Source organism: Calliphora vicina, chromosome 1 (assembly GCF_958450345.1).
Source record: "Calliphora vicina chromosome 1, idCalVici1.1, whole genome shotgun sequence".
In the NCBI taxonomy this organism is placed as follows: Eukaryota; Metazoa; Arthropoda; class Insecta; order Diptera; family Calliphoridae; genus Calliphora; species Calliphora vicina.
The window spans coordinates 113,298,794-113,319,738 of record NC_088780.1 but is presented as its reverse complement, the minus strand read 5'-3'; the positions used below and the strand labels follow the sequence as shown (position 1 = coordinate 113,319,738).

The 20,945-nt window shown below is 29.1% G+C and overlaps 2 protein-coding genes across 3 annotated transcripts; one reads left to right on the top strand and one right to left on the bottom strand.

Moving 5' to 3' along the window:
* The first annotated feature begins 7,134 nt into the window (after nucleotides 1-7,134).
* LOC135963618 (cilia- and flagella-associated protein 36) lies at nucleotides 7,135-12,055 on the top strand. Its single transcript, XM_065515546.1, has 5 exons — nucleotides 7,135-7,296; nucleotides 7,384-7,589; nucleotides 7,664-7,824; nucleotides 8,126-8,282; nucleotides 11,540-12,055. Exons 1-5 carry the CDS (start codon nucleotides 7,194-7,196, stop codon nucleotides 11,849-11,851), a joined length of 939 nt encoding a protein of 312 aa, XP_065371618.1. The 5' UTR covers nucleotides 7,135-7,193; the 3' UTR covers nucleotides 11,852-12,055.
* Nucleotides 11,866-20,366, bottom strand: f-cup (flyers-cup). Of its 2 annotated transcripts, XM_065515544.1 has the most exons (11): nucleotides 20,108-20,366; nucleotides 19,371-19,947; nucleotides 17,232-17,419; nucleotides 16,894-17,097; nucleotides 13,975-14,098; nucleotides 13,715-13,884; nucleotides 13,252-13,649; nucleotides 13,049-13,192; nucleotides 12,795-12,983; nucleotides 12,441-12,632; nucleotides 11,866-12,371 (listed from the first exon to the last, which is right to left on the bottom strand). In XM_065515544.1, the coding sequence occupies exons 2-11, from the start codon at nucleotides 19,615-19,617 to the stop codon at nucleotides 12,266-12,268; spliced, it is 1,962 nt and encodes a 653-aa protein (XP_065371616.1). In that variant the 5' UTR covers nucleotides 19,618-19,947; nucleotides 20,108-20,366; the 3' UTR covers nucleotides 11,866-12,265. The 2 variants fall into 2 exon arrangements, with proteins under 2 accessions (XP_065371616.1, XP_065371617.1); XM_065515545.1 differs by lacking the exons at nucleotides 19,371-19,947; nucleotides 20,108-20,366 and adding an exon at nucleotides 17,475-17,686.
* Nucleotides 20,367-20,945: the final 579 nt, after the last annotated feature.

The window sequence follows — 20,945 nt, the reverse complement described above, 5'->3', positions numbered from 1 at the left end:
AAAATTTTTTTTTTTAATTAGAAAAATGGGTTTCTTTAAGGAATTTATTTTACAAACATACATATTTTGAACAGTTCATGAAATTTATTTTGATTTAGTATTGGAAAACATTTATAAATTAATGTATTTTTGTGTGAACTTTAAGTAAAAATTTTTTTTTTCATGTTTCAAGGTAAACAAAATTTGTGCATCACTGATGCAACGTGCAGGTCGTTCTTTTGCAACAGAAAACTAAATGATTCTTTGGTTGCAAACATTTGCGACATCACTGCCAACAATTTGCATTAAAAAACGTTTGACGTAAACAAATTTTAACAAATATGTTATTTCGAACGATAAACTTTTATTGGTTTTGTTTGTAACTAGTTCTCTGATTTTTATATTTCTGAAAATTAAATGAATACAGTAAGTAGCAGAGATGGCTTTTCATAGAAATTATAAAAAATTAAAGAACTTTGCATTTGGAGAACAACAACAAACCTAATTGTAAAATTTGTAAATGGTTTGTAAATCATAAGAGGATTTCAATAATGGTGAGTTATTTTATTGCAACATTTCAACAATATTGAAATAATTTCTGAAAAACAACAAAAATACTACAGTTTGCAAGACATCACTTTATATATGATTTACTACAAGACCAAAACGGCCATAAGAAAAAAGTAAATATTGATGACAAAATTAAAATAAAAATGTTATTGACAGAAAGTTAAATATGGACAACATAAAACAAATATCATCTTTGTAACATTCAGATAAACAATGATTCTTCTTACTGTTGGTATACAATTCTGATAACTAACAAAAACTATAAATTTACAATGTGAGTGAAAAAGACTTTTATGTTTTGAAGCAAAACATTATAGCATATTTCCAACTCTTGCGAATTTACCAAAACCCCACAATCGTTGCTATTTTTGACACTAAATTAAACTAATACAGCGCCAAACTCTATGAAATTATTACTACACTTATTATAATCTAGACCATGATCCTACATTCATTGCACTATCCCCTCCCTGTTCTGTAAATCGAATCTGAGTAAAAGAATATATGAAATTTTGGTGTTCTATAAATGGAATCCACATAATTTACACGATTTACTTTCGAGTAATGTTTCGGTTTACAGAACAGGTGCGTATGTAAATAAAGAGGATTATTTTGTAAATTACTTTACCTCACTTTGAGAAATTATTTTTGGTTTTCAAATTTTTTATAGAAGTATTTTTAAATTTAACTGAAATAAGGTGGCTTTCCTCAATTTGACGTAAGTAATAACAGTATTATTTTATATTTTTAAGTTTTAATATAATATAAAGTAAAGTGTACTCGTAACAATTGGAGTAATTCTGATTAGGCCTGCAAATCAGATTAGTACAGCAAACCAAGAAAATCCCTCGTATTTCGTTGCAGAATCTTTTTATAAAACTCCTTTTTCGGACCAGTTGTGTAAACCGAATCCGAGTAAATCGATTTACAAAACAGGAACGAATGGTATTTGCAAAAAGCTAGCCGATAAGCAGATAAGTCCGATTAATCCGACTCGACTCCGAATTCGTTTCAAAACGAATACGAAGACTAAACTTTTTGACAATGGATTGGTACAAAATCCAATTATTTCCGTTTTATGTTCATTACAAGATTATTAATCTCTGGGCCTAAAGTATATAGACATTTATAGACGTCAATAACGAACGAGTTACGCGTAAAAAGAAGCTTTAGTAATTTATTTCTCACACGAATTCGAGAATTAGCCCCTGAATAAGAATACAATCTCAATTTATATTCGAAATTTGTAGACTTCGTGTTAAACACAGGGTGAGTAAAAGTAAATCCTATGCGTACTTTATGTTTACTTTAAATTTTTCCAGTTTGGATATTATCTAAATCGTTCAGTTAAATACTGGATGGCTATTAAGCCATCAACATCATACATGTTGAAGAACCGGAGCACAGAAAAGCTATTCTGTCAAATTTAATAATATGACTAGTTTGGATATTATCTGAAACACACAGTTAAAAAACTAGATGATGACTATTGAAGCATCAACTTTTTTCGATTCAAAAAGGTCTTTTCAGTCGTTATATGTATGTTACAGAAGAATAGTCACATGTATTTTTAGTGACAACTTCATATATCAACAAGTTTTACCACACAGAAGCTCTTTTGACAACAGATTTTAAGGGACAATATTCAAAAATTCCAAATTCTTTGAATTTGCTAAATATTTTATGACACTTGACATAAATTTGAATAAATTCCTTTAACGAATCCATTTTTCGGTAGTAAATATTATTTAATATTTTAATATGTTTTTAAAAAATCAAACTAAAACAAAACAATTGTTGTATTATAGGTCATAAAATAAAACTCTAACCTTGAAGGTAAATTTAAACAAAAAAAATAACATTTTTTTACTGAACATACAAAAAATAAAACAATTAAATAAATTAAACTCAGCCAATAATAACAAATAAAAAACAAAATATCACAATGAAATAATAAAAATAAAAGAAAATATATATATATATATATAAATATATATCATCATATTTGTCATGTTAAGAAAATAAATTAATTATAAATAAATACAAATATATTCAAAATAAAATATCTTTAATAATAAAAATGGAAAACATAGAAGTTTTCCCAACAAATCAAGTTTTTTTTATATTAAGTTATTATAAATATTATGGAAAAGTTTTTATTTGTTTAGTTTATATATAAATACATACTTACATATATATTTAAAATGTCTCTTAAACAAACTACTTTGTGAAAAAGGTTTCCTTGTTTCATTTCAAATACTTTCTCTATATTTTTAACTTAATCATTTTATTTCAATAATTTGTATTTCATAGCGGAGATAAACAACATACTTACTGTAAGTGTATTTTATAATTTATAAATAATGATTTCCTTAAATATAGTACATACACATCAAAAATCAATAGCTTGTAAACCTTTAAAAGAAAGGAATTAAATCATCATTAAAACAAACAAAAACAACAATTTATTTATTTTTTTTTTACTATAAATTTCGTATAGCTGTTAGTGAATGTTTTTTTTTTGAGGGGGTAGAGTTTTGTTTTAAGAATATTCCCAAATTTTAGAATCCTTTGAAATAACGAAGGAATTTTAAGAAATCGAATCGATAACGTAAGGAAAATGGTTTTTATGCATTACGACAATTATTTCAAATACTTTGTATGCCAACATTTCAAATGTTTAAAGAATTTAGTTTGGAAATTATGAAAATTTGTTTACAAATACATATTTTTTTCTGTTACCTCGACGATTCCATACTTTTTTTTATAATCACATGCTGTCAATTTATTATTATTTGTATATAAAAAAATCGTAATCATGTTGAAAACTTCTTTCTTTCTTTCTTTCTAAAAAAGGGTGTTTAAGAATTTGTACTTGAAAAATCAAATTTTTCTCGAACACGGAACCAGTTTCGTATAAGTGAAAACTAATCTGAAAACTATAAGTGAAAACTAATGAAAGTAATCAGTGGCCCGTTTCTGTAACATGTTATTATTTGGTATATGTATTTAAACTAAAATAAAAATAATCACCAATAAAGGCTTAAAAAATCACAATTTATTTGTAATTGAAATTTGTTCATGTTCATGACAAACTATTTGTTGAACATTTTATTGTTGTTTTCTTTCCATAAAAGGCTTTATAATTGTAATTATACAAATTCAAATAAAAAAATAACAAAAACAATAATTAAAAAAGTAACAATGATTTGTCTTGATTTTTAAGTTGTGTATTTAGGATTTCAATGTCTTCATAATAAAATAACATTTATGAGTAATTAATCTAACACAAAATCAACCAATTCTAAATATAAAACACGAATTATATAAAAAATGGAAAACACAAAAAAAATCATTAAAAAATAGTTTTAAATAGTTTTTAAACGGACAAAAATTGTGTTTTATTTAGACAAGGTGAATTTAAAAATAAAATATTGATCAAATTGTAGACGTGAAAATCTTACTGCAAAAATCGACTAAAGAAGAATATTTTGTAAGTATCCGTCCATAAACACTCATAAATTAATTACAGCTATGAGGTTGGAATTCCAATAGAGTTTCAATAAACCATTAAATGGTGAAATTATATGAAATTCATCAGGGGCCGAATTAACGCATTCGTAATAGAATGAGCTATCGTATCCTAAAATTATTTCGAAATTATAATTAAATGTACTAAATTTCTTGCTCGGTATCGAATGCCATAAGCTCATATATGAAAATTATGAACAATTTTACTTGATATATAGCTTTCGTATCGAAAAATGATTTCTATATAAAATGTACTAAACTTCTTCCTCGATAAATTTACTCGATCAAGAATGTGGTAATTCGGCCCCTGGGCTGAATTTGATATCGATAAAATTTATCGTAATTTTCTTATTTGATATAAAGTATTCGATAATTATATTTTATTATATTCATTCGATCATGAATGCGGTAAAAATATCATCAAAATCGGGTGCGCTCGTAAATACTGTAATATTGCATCACTGCTGGAAATTAAAAGTTTAGCGTTCGAAAAATCAAATTTGACATCATTGCTTTACGTTAAACGTTTCCTAATCGTGGAAAGTAATAATAAGAAAATATGATACCCTTTGTCCTGATTAGGGATACGAAACTGTATTGGATTTTTCAATCACGGGAGTTGGGATTTTGAAAATTTAAATACCGGGACTTTTTCGGGATCTAGGGATTTTTTGGGATCCCGGGATTAATCGGGATTCTTGTTTCACATTGTAAAACATAAAATTTAACAATCTTTATCTTTCTCAGGAACGAGGATGCCGCACCTTATTCTGCGCACAGAAGTTTTGCAAGGTATCAGTGTTGTAGAGATATTCAAGCATCATTGAGGATTTATGATCGACCATCTATTCAGGTTCTTGGGCATCCGGAGTGGATGTGGTTCGATTTAGGTGAAAGATACATGATTTTTACATTAGCGTGTCATTGGAGATCACGGGATTATGCGAGTATATAAATATACGGCTCTTCATTTGAATGATTGCATAGAACCACTACAAGTTCCATAAATTGACTACGTTTTTTCATTGATGAAACACAGTTATTGTTGTATGCATTGCGGAAGATATTTTAAAAGATTTACGAAAAATGTCAAATGCTCAAAAAATTTTAATAATAAAATTAAACAAAAGTTTAATTTCATACTACGGTCGACCACTTTTATGAAATGAATTTTTAAATATTTAAAAAAACCTTTTAAACCACATATGTTTCATCAATAATGGTGGACAATAACATTCTTAAAAGTGTACCACAAAAAGACGGTATTCGAATTATTCGATTTTTCTCTTGTTCAAATAAAACGAATAATTCGAATCAGAGATTTTAACTTGGTCGAATAATTCGATCACACGTTTAAAATTAATCGAATTATTCGAATAATTTAAATTTTTTAAAAAAGTAAAGAATGAAGTTTTGATGTCGGTTTTTTAATATTTTATTGTTAAAGAAAAACAAAAAATAACATTAAAGTTAACAATTCAATAATAATCTTAAAAAACATTCGAAAACAAAGTCCATTATTAAATTTTCAACAGAAATATTCTGATCAGATTAACTCCCGAACAATCTAAAAAACAATTGACTAGCAAACCCTTTAGTTTCCGTTTTGGAGCTATGATTTAAAAAATTTGAGATAGTTGGACATGATTCTGAATAAACGTATTAAGAACTTTTTTATGTCGTTCATTAATTCGGGTTTTAAATTGAGTAACTAATTCTTTAGTAAATTAATTATTCACTATTTCTAAATTATTTATAACAAATTGTATTATACATCAAGCTCTATCAACGTTGCCGAATCTTTGCTTAATAAAGTGGTCTTGGGGAATTACACAATAAAGGGAATATGTCCAAAGTTTGATATCATTGTCAGTGAACGTGGCTAATTTGAAGTCAGGCAGTGCATGATTGACGCATTTACAAATACGCAAAAAGTTTAAGACCATGATAGACAAAGATGTTCAAAATCATGTATAAGACGAACTCCATGCTTTTCTTGCAACAAAATGTGAGTTTGCAATATTTGTGTTTATCATTCGATTTATTAAATATTTTGCAACACTTACGTACGTACATATATTTTAAGATCATGGCCTTCATCTATTTCAATGTAATCATTATAAATGTCATCCTCAATATTACTTTCGACGACTGTTTCAAAATCACATTCTCCATCACTCCACTTTAATCTAAGTTAAAATTTTGATAATTAATTGCGATTCTTCTAATATTTCGCCAGCTAAATAACAAATATTTTATTCCGTTAAAAAAAATGTTAAAAATTTTGAAAGATTTGTTTTTAGAATTGTAACTTCTTGCAGTAATATTTATATATTTATGAAGGAGCTATCGGAACACTCATCTACAGTGATCGAAAGTCCCTTTGTCTTTAGTTATTTGTCGAATTTCAGAAACAATACAATTTTTATGAGTCATTATTACTTATTTAAATTTGAAATTATGAAAAATTTTAAGCATTTATTCGTTTTATTCGATTATTCTACATAAAATTGTTCGAATTATTCGTTATTCGAAAATGGACATTTTTAAATTTTTCGATTATTCTACATTTATTTCTATTATAAATCTAAAACCACTTTAATCTCAAATAATTTTAAACAAATATGAAATATTTTAATTCCCGGATTGCTTCATTATTGACGAATTTAGAATGAATTGTAATGTACTATTATTTAAGAAGTCGTAAAAATTAAATTCACTTTGAACTACTTCAACAATATTTTGCAAAGTTGCTTAGGAATAAAAAAAACTTCAATCCCGCGTTTGAAATATGATTCTGTAGAGTGATTTTCATTTTCCAGAACAGGGGGGGGAATGACATTAATAAGCCCACAAATACGTACATAACATTTACAATTAACAATAACGTTATTTATATGTGATATGTAAATATATGATTGTATGTATGATTATACAAATTATATTACTACAAGTAACCCACCACTTACCAGAAGTTGCCATGGCAACTAAAAGGTCAAAACTAAAAAAATTTCCTGCATACTAAAAATTTCACAAATCGCTTGAAGGAACTACGACGCAGCAAGTGCTTAAATAGAAAAGAAAGAGATTTTTGTTTAAAGAAACTACAAAATATGTCTACTGATGATTCGTGGGTATTTGATTCATTGGTATGTTTTTTACATGGACCTGTCTGGAATGCACCATTGCAGACATTTATTGAGGAAAAATCATTGAGTAAGTACCTACAAAATGAAACTTTTCACTATTACACTACCACTACCACTACTATATAACTATTGAATTGTGTATTACCATGACCAGTCTTTGATCCCAACCTACAATTGGATGAAAATAATCCTGATATTAAGCATATCCATGATGACTACAAACATTTGGTGGACTACATGTTGGGTAGTTTTATGGAGGAAATGCAAATAACACCAGAACAATTTGAAATGGCTTGCATGGAGGGTAAGCAACAGCACAAAGATAATCCATTTCAATTTCATCAGGGCCTATTCCAACAGGTACATAAGACTACATTTATTACATTTGTGAAGTTTTTAAATATTTTTGTTCTATTACTTACTTGTGAATAAAGATTTGGGCAGCTAATGATATAAAAATATTCATACGCATGATGACTCAACGTAATGTTGAATTACAGCTACAGGCCTTGGATTTGATTGAGAAAAATCAATTGGCTCTACTGCAGGAACACGATAGTTTTGATAGTCCCACAGATAGTGTACATTCACAGAGGTAGGTTTTGGGTATAAAGTATACTATATAGATTTATATAAAAAAAAGTTAATTTATATCAAATCAATACAAAAAATAATAACTAAACAAAAGTTTGAGGCTAAAGTTTATGGTTTTGATATGAAAAGTTTCCAGAGTTGATTAATTGATTAAAACTTTTTATATGCAATTTATTTAGCATTAAATATTTTACATTGTGCAACTTGTGAGAATCATTTCAATTTTAAATTTTTTTTAATTTGTTTAAACTCATTAAAATTTTATCTGAAAAAAGTATTAAACATCATTTTTATTTTGCCAGTGATAAATTAACAGATGTGGAAGACTTCATTGCCAAGTCGGTGGAAAAAGAAACGGAAACTCCAGAGGCTTCTGTAACACCGGATCAAGATGATAATGAACAGGATGTTACCGATAAATTCGAACGATTAAATTTATTCTTTGAAAAAAATCAAAAGGTTTGAATTAATTAAATTTTGAATTTTAATAATTGTAAAATATTTTGAGTAAAAAATCTAGAACAACAAAATATTCACTTTATCCAGTCAGACTGAGCTAACTCAAAAACGAGAGTTTTAAACTAAGCAATTCGCTTCATTATGATTTTGACATTCCGTTTGCAACATATCGGAATATTGGTCGTTGATCCAAAAAGTATATATGTATGTATGTATATCGTCACCTAAAATGCAAAACAACGCATCATCAACAAATTCGAAATTGATTTTATTATTGATTACGATTCACTACATCATTGAATAAACCAGTTTTTTAATAAAATATAATTTTAGTTTCAATGTCATTCAGATTTCAAAATTTTGTTTCAACATCTCAAAAAGTTTTCATTTTATACCGTATTTTGCTTCTCATATAAACTTATGAAAAGTGATGTTACGTTATTTTGCATTAACAGAGTTTTGAATTAATTAATTCAATTTTATACACTAAAATCTTAATTCGGAATTTAAAACTGTTAACCATTCATTCCATAAATCCATTCCCAACATTCATTCAACCTTTGACAAATTGAATTAAAATATTTTTTCCTCATTCAGTTTTGTTTGTCAAGCCCGACCAAACTCCCTTCAATATAATACCCAAACTGAGTACATACAGTGCCGAACTTAAGTATTGGCACAGGATGCTCATTGTAATTTAAGGTCTATTTAGAGGCAGTATTGTAGAGATTTTTAATAAAAAAATATGTTTACCAGATAGACTGTTGAATTTCCTATAAAATATAACCAATTCATTTCAACAATTTAATACCACTATTTATTAGTAACAAAACAACATAAAAAATACTTCATTTCAATGAACAAAATTATTGGCACACTTCATTAAAAGCTAAAAAAACATTTGATTTAGGAAGCAATATTGCAAAATATCGTATATAGTTGCAATTGATTTTTGCTTTATAACTGCCTCGAGTAGATTAGGCATGAATCCACCAACTTGTTTGTGATATCTGACCCAATACTTTGCCATTCTTCAACTAATTCCTTTTTCACTCGCTTATCTAGCTCTTCCCACAGAGGCTCTATTGGGTTGAGATCAGGAGATTGTGGAGGGTGTGGTAGGGCATGCGAAATATTGTATGAAAGCCACATACGTCCAGTATAGGCCGAATTTTTGGGGTCATTGTCATTTTGAAAAGTGAAAGAAAATGGTAAAATTACCTTTTCTGCACTTTTTCTGTGGTGTATCCATATTTAACTTTGTCCATTATTTCGTCAATGAACACCATCTCTCCAACCCCTGCAGCGGACATACAACCCCACACAATTACCTCTCCAGCACCATGTTTTACTGTTGAAGCAATATTTTTTGTTTTTCCAGCTCTTTGTTGGGTTTTCTCCATACCGTTTGACGGCCATCAGAGCGAAAAATATTAATTTTGCTTTCATCAGAGAGTAGCACTTGGTGCTAAAAATCATATGGCTTACGTAAATTCCTAAACGGCATATTCTAAACGCTTCCTTTGGTTCACAGATGAAATAAATGGTTTACGCCTAGCAATACGACAACTATAGTTTGTCTTCTGGAGCACTATTCTGGCTATTGCTGCGTGAACTTCTTTCCCAAACTCTTCTTTAATCTCTGCAGCAACCTCTGTTGAAGATATTTTTGGACATAACTTGACCTTTTTGATTATATGGCTGCATTTACGCTCACTTAAGGATCTAGGACGACCTGTATGTTTAGCACTTTCAATTGCTGATGCTCCCTTAAAACGTTGCACGATAATCCGAATTGTAAAACGGCTCCTTTCCATAATCTCTACACTCTCAACATACGATTTTCCTTGATTGTGCAAGTGAAAGATGATTTTGCGCTCAGATTCTGTTGTTTCCTTTTTTTGTTAGCTATTTTCAGCAAAATTGATAATTATTGTGCACATTTTTTACAAATTGACATTAACAGTTTTAGAAACGAAAAACTGTTAAATAAAAGAAGATAAAATGGCATTTTCTATGAACAAAAAGTGGATAGATCGATAGAATTTGAAGAATCTGGTTAAGTGTGCCAATAGTTTTGTTCGACGGAATTGGGGAATTTTTCGTCTTTTTATTATTAGTAAATAATATTGCAAAATTGTTGAAATGAAGTTGGTGGTATTTTGTAGGAAATTCATCAATCTATCTGATAAATATATTTTTTTATTAAACAAGTCAACAATATGGCGTTTAAATCGACCTTAAAGTACAATGAGCATCCTGTGCCAATACTTAAGTTCGGCACTGTATATGAGCAAAATATTATTCTCATAAAATTTCAATAATTTTTCCTGAGTATATTTCGGCTTTATAAGGAAGCTATGACCATAGAGAAAAATAGAGCCATAGAGAATAGACATAGAGCGGAAACTCTGCTGTCGAAGACCTAACTCAGTTGTAAACCTAAGTGGTGAGAATGTACTGTCTAACACTTTCGAATTATCGTTCTATAGTTGAAACAAAAAGTAAATTTTTCGACATTTAGACTTTTTTCGATCTTTCGACTTTTGATAACATAAGCCTCTGATACACGGTTGTCAGATCTTACAACGTTGTCAGAAAAATGTTCAATAAATGGTTAACAACCATATATTTCAATATAAGTTCACATGGTTGTGTTAACCATGTTCTGCAATTATCCTTTCGGACGATACACCGCACCTAACAGTACAATTAAGTGGGTGCAATTGTCGCTGATAAACTGCTCCACAGTGGGGCAGATCCAAAATTTTTTGGAAATAAATCTGGTATTTCTAAATGTTATTAAAATGGGCCCTACAAATGCTCCAGGGGCAGCGCTATGGGGGTTCAAAGTAGGGTAGCTTTGATATGTAAAATTTTTAAACACGTGAAATTTTTTTGGTTTCCCATCCAAATTCAATGATTTTTAAATTTTTGGAAAGCGCTCGACTTTCGTTGTTCGATTGTATGGTTAGTCATTATTAATTCCCCAAGTCTTCTATACAAAATGCTGAAAAATAATAATTAAAAATGTTATAAAGCATTGGTAAGTGTTCATATTGTGTGCAAAAGTATTAAATTGGAATTTTTAACAAGACACAAAACGAGAGTAATAAATTCATCACAATATTCTTCGATTTCAAAATGATTCGTTTTCAAAATAGATGTCAACATACTTCAATAACATATTAATAGTAATATGTTTTATGCTAATACATACAATATCCTTTTTCTACTTTAATTTTAAATACATACAGGTTGATCCCGATGATATGTTAACTCGCCAGGAATACTTACGTCAACAACGCGATAAAATAATCGAAATCAAAAAGAAGACCCGAGCCAAACAACTGCAAGAAACTGTAGCTAAAACATTAACAGCAGCAGCCACGTCTACTTCGTTGAATGCTCGTCCAACATCTGCCCAAGTGGCACAAAAATTATTGGAAAATGTATCCAAACCGAATGGTGGTATGGACAAAGTGGAGGATACCGAAACTAACTCAGCTTTGCAGTTGAGAAAGACACTAGCAAAACGTTTGAAAGCCGAAGTGGTAGAACACAATTAAACAACCAAACCACATACAATTTTAGTTCTCAACTAACAGTTATATAAAATTTTTATTTTTAAAGTGCTTTTCAAATACATACATAAATATATATAATTTTCAACAATTATTTGGATTAAAATCGTTAAAAATTTAAAGGCGTTATAAACATAAAATTATAAACAATCTACAAAAAAAAATTAGTAACTCTCTGATAATAAATGACTAGCTGCTAAATAAAAACAATATATATAAAAATTCTTTCAGTTTTTCTTTTGGCAATTCAAATATTAAAATAAATATAAAGCGTTTTCAATAAACTACAAAATATTTTGTTTTTTATAATTATAATTGTTGATTTTAACATTATTTCTTTTTTAATAAATCTTTGTTTTGTGCTTTATAGGTGTAGGATGGAGGCGTGTGTGTTAATATTTAAACTGGTATACGATCTCTTAAATAAGACATTATAGCATCTGTTCCTTTCTGTAAAGTTTGATGACGGGGTAATTTAAAGGGGTTTCCAATGATTTCCAAAGTACTGTAAAAAACGAGTATAATATAATTTTATGTAGATTTTAGAAATTGTTAGAGTTGTGTTAAAACGTACGTTATATTTTTCAAATTTCCTAAAATGGGTGGCACTTGTTCAATATTATTGTTGCGCAAATCTAATGTTGCCAGGCGTTTTATAGCTCCTAAACCACTGTTGGTAGCATCTATTACTTTAATGCGATTATCGCAGGCCAATAGAATTTCTAGGCCCTGAAGTTCATAAACACAATTAGGCAAAACTTCGAATCTGCAAATTACAAAATAGTTTAGTGTTGCATACTTAGATTAATATTTTTCAATAAAGAATTCAAATACCACTTGGTTTTAAAAGATTTCTCACTTATCTGTCCAATTAAACTCTTTTCGAACTATTATTATCTTTAAGTTTTTGTTTAATACTTCTACTTACCTATTATTTGATATATTAAGCTCCCTCAAGGTATTTAATACGCTGAATTCCTCTGGTAGAGTTGTAAGATTATTGCAGGATACATTTACTAAACTTAAACGTGTAAATTGAGAAATAAATGAAGGCACAGAACTGATTAGATTGTTGGCAAAAACCAATTCCGAACAACAATTTTTCATAAGCAGCAAACTAAAAAAATAACACATTTATTAAAAGAAATATTTTACCAAGACCTGTAAAAATGTACCACTTACCCTGCTGGTAGCGTATTGAAACGATTACGTGAAAAGTCTACTATATTAACATTTTCCTCACAAGCCGTTTCAAATACATCATCGGGAGCTTCTGTTAGATTTTGCATAGTTACAGTTAAACAATGTGTCTTGCGAAGTTTGTATCTAAACGGAATATTTTAAATGAAAGTTAAACGAAAATAAATTTGATTGGTATGTAATACCTATCTGGAAATACAGAATTTTCTTCTCCCAAACATGGCGGCCTTCTAGGACTACTTAAACCATCACTACCCATACTTTTGCTTTCGGTAGAAGCGGCGGCAGCAGCTGCTTCCAAGCCGCCTGCACGATCTTTTAATGTTTTCAATATTCTAACCGTGCCACACTGTAGTATATCGCGTCGTATCGATTTAATGGGATTTCCTTCCACCTGCAAACTCACCAAATGAGCCAACGATGACAATGAGTAGGGTAAATTACTTATAGAGTTATTTGAAATATCCAAACGTATAAGACTTTGCAATAGGGCAATTTCATCGGGTAATTGTGTAATTTTATTATCACGTAAATCGAATATTTTCAAATGTGGCAACTTTGAGCATAAATTCTTGGGTATTTTCTAAAACAAAATTAAAAACTAAAGTATTTATTCTTTTACCAAGTAATTCCAGCCGGCAAACAAACCTCTATAAAATTGTTGGATACATGTAGTTCTTGTAAATCGCAACCATCAAAATCGGGCAGCTCTTTGATGTCATTGTGCTGGGCATACATACACTGCAGTTTACGTAAACTACCCATGTCTTCGGGTAAAGCGATCAGATCATTGTGCATTAAATCCAATTTTTGTAAAGCTTAAAGGCGGGGAGTGATTTTATTCATATGTAGTTAATTTAAATTAATATTATTTTGTTTTTTTTTTTCATTAATTTCAGACAACTTACAACGCATATTGACTAAGTCGTTTGGCAATTCTTTTATATGATTATAGGCTATTAAAAGCGTTGTTAGACGCACCAAAAAACCAATACCACCCGGTAATTCAGTTAATTCATTATTTGATACATCCTTTTGTTTATGTTTTTGTTTAATATGATTGGAAATAAAATAATTGTTGTATTAGAATATAAAATAATGGGTTAAATTAGGAATTGTTTATGTAAATGATAAATGAAATTGATAAACATATTATAAATTAATTTAATGTATCTTCAACATAATAATAATCGGTGAAAATTTAATATTGTATATTATTTTATTTACCGACTAAGTCCCCTTTTACAATGCAGAAATTGAAAGGCAGACATTTTTCTCATTCTCTTTTGAACTAACCTAAACCTGTGTAAAACACACTCTACCTCTTCCACTCCTTGCCCACAAACTTCGTCTGTCTGCCTTTCAATTTCTGCATTGTAAAAGGGGACTAAGTCAAATCTGAAAAAATTGATAACTCGTTTCGAAATGTAACTTCTTTAAATCAGCATGTTTGTATTTTTGTTGCGCTCACTGAATGAATTGATTCAGTCTAAATTACCGAATTTTTCTATTATGGCTGAAAAATGTACCAATTGAATTTCTGTTGCCTAGTATCGACAAAATTATGAATATAATCGAATCTGCTTTAATTGAGAACCTTAATTACGAATGATGCTTTTAATGCTCTATGGTGCATTTAATGCTCTATATCAGTAGTAGTTATGAGACCTTTCTATTCAATTTAAAAATATTCAAACATTAAACAATTCTTCAAACAACAATGCCGTTAAATATTGTTAAAATTAAAGTTACCGCTTAAATACCGTTACCGCTATTCTATAATTAATTTTAAATTATGAAAATTCAAATACATAATATGTATGTATACATTTAAATCAGGTTGAAATTACTCTTACCGCTAAACTATCGTTACCGAAATAACAGCAAATACAGAGCAAATGGTTATCTCGGAGATATACAAAACATCTTCAAAGTGCGTAACTTTCAACTATCACCAACGAAGTATTCACTACCTGGAAGAAGGAGGCAAAGCTCAACCTTCGGACTGTGAACCACCCCAACAATTTTGGGGGTCACCGTTGACAGCCTTTTTATCTACTCAGCTCAGGTTGGATGTTAATGGATATTAGCCTAAGGTATTTTCAGAGTCTGAAATGGGCGGTGGATGCCATTTCAGACTCGGAAAAACCCTTAGGCTAATATCCATTGGTCCTGTATAGACCATGCCGTCCCAAATTTATGTCCAGTTATGTATGCCCCTCTCATTCAATTTCCCATGCCAACCCTACTTCACTTAGTCCAGTTGAAATATCCCCTATATTGGCCTTGACCTCGATGCTGAAACTCCAGATTAGAAAATAGTTTCAGCTACAACAATAACCGCTAAAATAAAGTTACTGAAATAAGCCAAAATACCAAATTCAAATTAGTGTTACCTTTTTAAATCGGTAACCAACCATATTTTTTGTTTGTTAATATCAAGTTAACCCATCTTGTTCCACTACCCGAAATCGTTTACATTTCTTTACAAATTTTGGTATACTGGTTCCTATTAACCTCCTGATTACTGAAACCGAAAATTAAAAAAATCGGGTGGCCATGTTGGGCGAGGTGAACTGTTGGCTAATAACATGAACATTATTAGAATTAAAATAAAACAATTTTTTTTTGCATTTAATTTAAGAATATAGTTTTTTAATATTACAAAAAACTAATTTAAATTATTAAGATATTTATCAAAGCACTGTGACATTGCTTCTTTTTCAAGAAACCCCTGATATAGAGCCTAGCATGATATTGAGCTCAATAAATTAGAGAAGCCAACCAATTTACTTTGATGTAATATACATGAACATATTATTTGGAAAATTCCAGACGGAAAACGAAAGAGATGCAGTGAATGCCATTCGCAAAGTGTTTATCAATGCAAACATTTTATGTCACAATTTGGTACCATATGAATGCAAAATCAATCAAAAAACACAGCATTAGTGCAGTTTCATTCAAGAAATAAAAAAAACATAATAAAATGAGAAAAGTTCTCTCGAATAAAGAGTGAGCTTAGAAGAAAAACAAGAAAAAATTTAAAAAAGTGTTTTGCATGCAATTAGCCAATGCGACGCATCGTTGCGTTTTTGCTTAAGTGATATTGGTAAGATTATACTGAATAAATCGGATTGTATTTTCATTTAATGCTTTTTGATAAACGTTTTTCAATGCTTTCTCAAGCTAAATTAAAAAAAAACATATTTTTGGACTGTTTTTAATGCTTAGCTTGTTTGCCTTAATGACTCAAAGGAGGAATATCATTATTAAAATCAGATCGGAATAGTAAAGCCTCTAAACTAAGGATAAAAAGCTAAATGATTCAAATCGAAGGTTTAAAACCAGTTTTATATGCATTCAAAGATGGTGTTGCGAAAACGCAACGGCCGCGGCGGTACAAAATGGGTTAATAAACTAATACAAATTTGGTGCGTTAGTATTTAGTACATAAATCGATTTGATTGAGATGATAACGTTTTATCTATTCTTATATTTTTGTATTAAAATCGAAAGTTTCACAAAAAGTGGAATTAGCGCATCACCAAACTAAGTTAACTTTAGGCATATTTTTATTCGGTCCCTCGAAATTTAGAGTAAACACATTTTACAACATAAATCTAAACTACGTATTTTTAAAATGTAGGGATATTATTAAAAAAATTATATTAAATTCCTGAAAATGAAGCAAATTATACTATTTAGACATTTTTTTGAAAAACTAGTAAAGGGAATGACGATGAAAATAACCATAACTTAGTTTTTAGCTAAAAAATTATAAAATAAAAGCAAACAATATAAAAATGTTATATATGTGAACTTACCAACACTTCCAACATATGAAAATCACTTATATCGGGATGAAGTTCTTCCAATTTATTGTAAGATAAATTCAAATAACGCAAATCGGGTAAAGTGAAAAATTCAGCTGGTAATTCTTTAATATTATTGCGACTTAAATTCAAACGTAATAGTTTTTCAAGTTTGGCAATTTCTTTGGGTAACGATGTTAAGCCATTATCGTAAAGCTGCAAATTGTATAAATTTAAATAAAAACTTTAAAATTTAAAGAAATCTTATATTTTGCTTGATTTTTTAAACATTTTCTGCCAAATGAGTTGAAACTTTGATAAAAACTTCATGAAATTAAAAAAAAACTTACCGTTAAAGTAGTTAACGAACATAAATTAGCAATTTTTGGTGATAGCTGAGTTAATTGATTGGAGCTTAAATCTAAATTATTTAAAGGTACTTTATTCCACCAAGCATCCTCTTCATTGGCCACCAAGGACTCCAAAGTAACCTCTTTATCGTCATCGCCACTATTAATAGTATAAACTTTGTCAGGTACTAAAAATATATAATTTTAGTGCTAATTAATTTCATTAACCATAACAAAATTTACAAGTTTTTGCAGGTTCTAAGGATGGCAATTCAATTTCATCTTTACTATCCGTTTCACTTTCAACTTCACTAGCGGCCATTTGAAATTCACGTATGTGATAATAACGTCGCCTGGGATAAGGACCACACATGCAAAATGATGTGAGTACCTTGGTTTTACTCTTTGTAGCAGCAATTTTGAAGGATGTTTTAAGATTAATTTTTTATTCAATTGTTTAAATTTTACAATGTTTTGTTTGTTTCAAACGTTCTTTAGAAACTGTGCTATTTTAGTGTAAAATCTTTTATTTAACTTAAAAATATATTTATTTTTTTTTTGTAAAAAATTCATGATTTTGTTAAGCGAGGCATGAAATTTAGTTTTTCTTTATATGGCTTTATTGGACGTCGCGTCGTTATTTATAAAATATTACGTTATTATTGTAAAGTTGCTTATGGTTTCCAGTTATAGAGTGTGACTTTGTATTAAGTTTAGGTTCACTGTCATGTCAGTACATTAACATGCATATTTATGTTTGTTTATACGTATTAAATGATAAATCACAGTTAGGTGCATTTTGTTTCTTGGCATTCACACATATGACTGACACACATATGCCAATTAGCAAAAACAAATATATTTTCAATTCAAGTTGTTGTTATTGAGGTAGTTAGAGAGAGTACACAAATTGTATTACTTTGTTTATAATAAATAGAAAAAGTATATCAGCAAATCCTAAGAAAAATGTAACCTATTTTAAATAGGTTAAATTCAATTATTTTCAGCAATAATCTCATTTTTATTTGCACTAAAATATACGCCCGATTTGAAATTTTATATCGTTTTTTTAGTGCGCAATTGTGCTAAGTCCGTTTTTATAAATTTTACAGCAGAGATAACTGTAAAAAGTTAACATATAAGCAGACATCGTGATAATGGGGTTAAGAACTTAAAATTTATATTAAGTCGACCTATTAGAAAAGGTAATTTTCCGGTTTTATATTAATATTTTTCATTTCATTTTTGCCGAACTTATCTATACATATATGTAAGTATATAAATGAAATGGTCCATGTACGTAATGGCATCACGTGAGAAGGGCTGGAGGGATTTGGCTAATTTTGTTTATTGGATTCGAAATATTTAGGAGATGGTTTGTACTTGGAAATTGGAAGTTTTTAATATATTGCCTCCTTTTCACATCTCATTTTTTTAAGTATGAGAAAATTTTAGGAAAACTCAATTTTACTTCCTCCTTTTCACTTCTCATTTTTCCATACATGCACCATTTAATTTTTATGTATGAACAAATTTCACACCATAATAAAATAATAAACAAAAATTCGTTTATGAAACAGCATATTTTCACTTATTATATCGTTTATTAAAAAAATATAAATTTTCAGAAAAAGAACTAAGCAAATGTTTTAACTGATAAATGTAACTTCAAAATTGTACTTTGACAGCACTTTGGCAATGTTACAACTTACAATTTATTTATCATTATTGATTTCAATAGCATCTTATAAATCTTATACATACTTTAAAATTCTTGCACAATTTTGAAAACACTTAAAAAGTAACAAAGCAATATTGAGTTGAGTAAGTATTCCATATGTACATATGGTATTGTTTTTAGCGAAATAAATATATCTATTTTTAGAAAGAAAAATAAACAATACAGACAGATTTACATATCTCTACTAGAAAGTAAAAAAAAATAAATATTTTCAAATAAAAAAAACCGCAGCTGACTGCTACCAATTGAGACCCGTTACAAGGTGCATGATGAAACCGACACTCACATTTTTATATTTGTTTGCCATTTACAGCTTAACAATAAAAAAACACAGTGAAATGACCATCGATTTAAATACTAAATATGGAGGCCAATAAGGATATTTAATTTAAACTTACCGGTGGCCAGACCCCGACTGGACAAATTTAGGGTACCTGTTTTGCGTGCCAATTTTAATAGTTTATCTGACAATTCATTATTATCCTCGGATTTTTCACGTTTATGAAAGACGGGATTTAAATTGCGTAAAGTTGGTCGTTGTGAATGACGTGTCGGGGGTCGCATTACACGTGCAGTAGTCGAAGGATTTCTATTATTATTTTCTTCCTGAGCTCTAGCTGATGACACGCGGGTATTGCGTTGCATTTTGGTTATTTAAAGATAATCTTTTCGTACCAAATATATTTTTCTTTTTAATACGACCTCCAGCTGCATGAAGCGGAGTGGAGACGAAAACAAGTAGTACTAGAAATTTAATATTGATTTCTTAAGAGGTCGTATTGTATGTATATTATACCTACATACATTTATTTTTTATACATATAGGTATTAAATTTATTTTCAGTAGCTATTCTTGGTGTTCTCCAATTACTGTAGCTGTCGTCACTTCCGATGATGTTATTTAATAAATTATAATGTTATTCTTTTGATTTTTTTAAAATAAAATTCCATTTAATGTGTGCACTATGAAAGTGTCTGCAATTGTAGAAATATAAAATTATTTAACATTAATTAACACTTAAATTAAGTAATAAATTCCATATCAAACACTACATTGATAAATATAAATTTTTACATGGTGTCTAAATGTGGTACACGTAGTATGTGTGTACGTACGTTTATTAGTTGCACTTACCTCCCTCATTTAACACAATTTAATAAAATCAAACACACTCGAACCATTCGACCGACCAGCTAGCAAATATTACAATTGTTTAATTTTTAAATTGCTTAACAATTTTTTTTATTATTTGGTTTGTTATTAAATGTAAATCGTGTTTCTTTTGTTTTTGTTGTTATTCTGCGCTTCGTTGTTTTATTTACAATTTGTTTTTTTACAATTATTTGTTTTTATCGTAATTTTAGGTGTTTTTGTCGGTATTTTTATTTTCTTGTTGTGTATTCCTTCGTTTTATTTTGACATTTAGTGCTTTACTAATAAAATAAAAACATTAGTGCTCCACTAGTGCAATTCTTATTGTAAATTGTTGTTTTTTAGTAGCTCTCGAGATTAGTATGAGTAGGAAACAGAGAGAGAAAGAGGATGGAATAGAGAATGTAAAAGTATGTTATTAAAACAGCTGACGTTAATTTGCAAATACAACTCTACTTAAAATTGGTGTTTGACTGTACTAAATGTTTGATAAAATACAAACCGTTATATTTGATTTTATATATTTTCATGTTCCTATTCGTATGGAGTCAGGAAATTATTTCAATGTTAACAACTATAAATAACGTTTAGATATGTATGTATAATCACATATTATGTACTAACAATTGTATAGTCAGAGGAGGGTTACCTCGAATTAACTTTCGAAAAGTAACAAATATATGTATGTATGTATAATTTGACTTGATGTTCTCAAGAAGATATAGGTCACCCACTTAATATTATAACTATATATGTATGTATGTATATTAGGGTGGCCCTTAATAAACGAAAGTTGGATTTTGGCCATTCTCACCCTCCA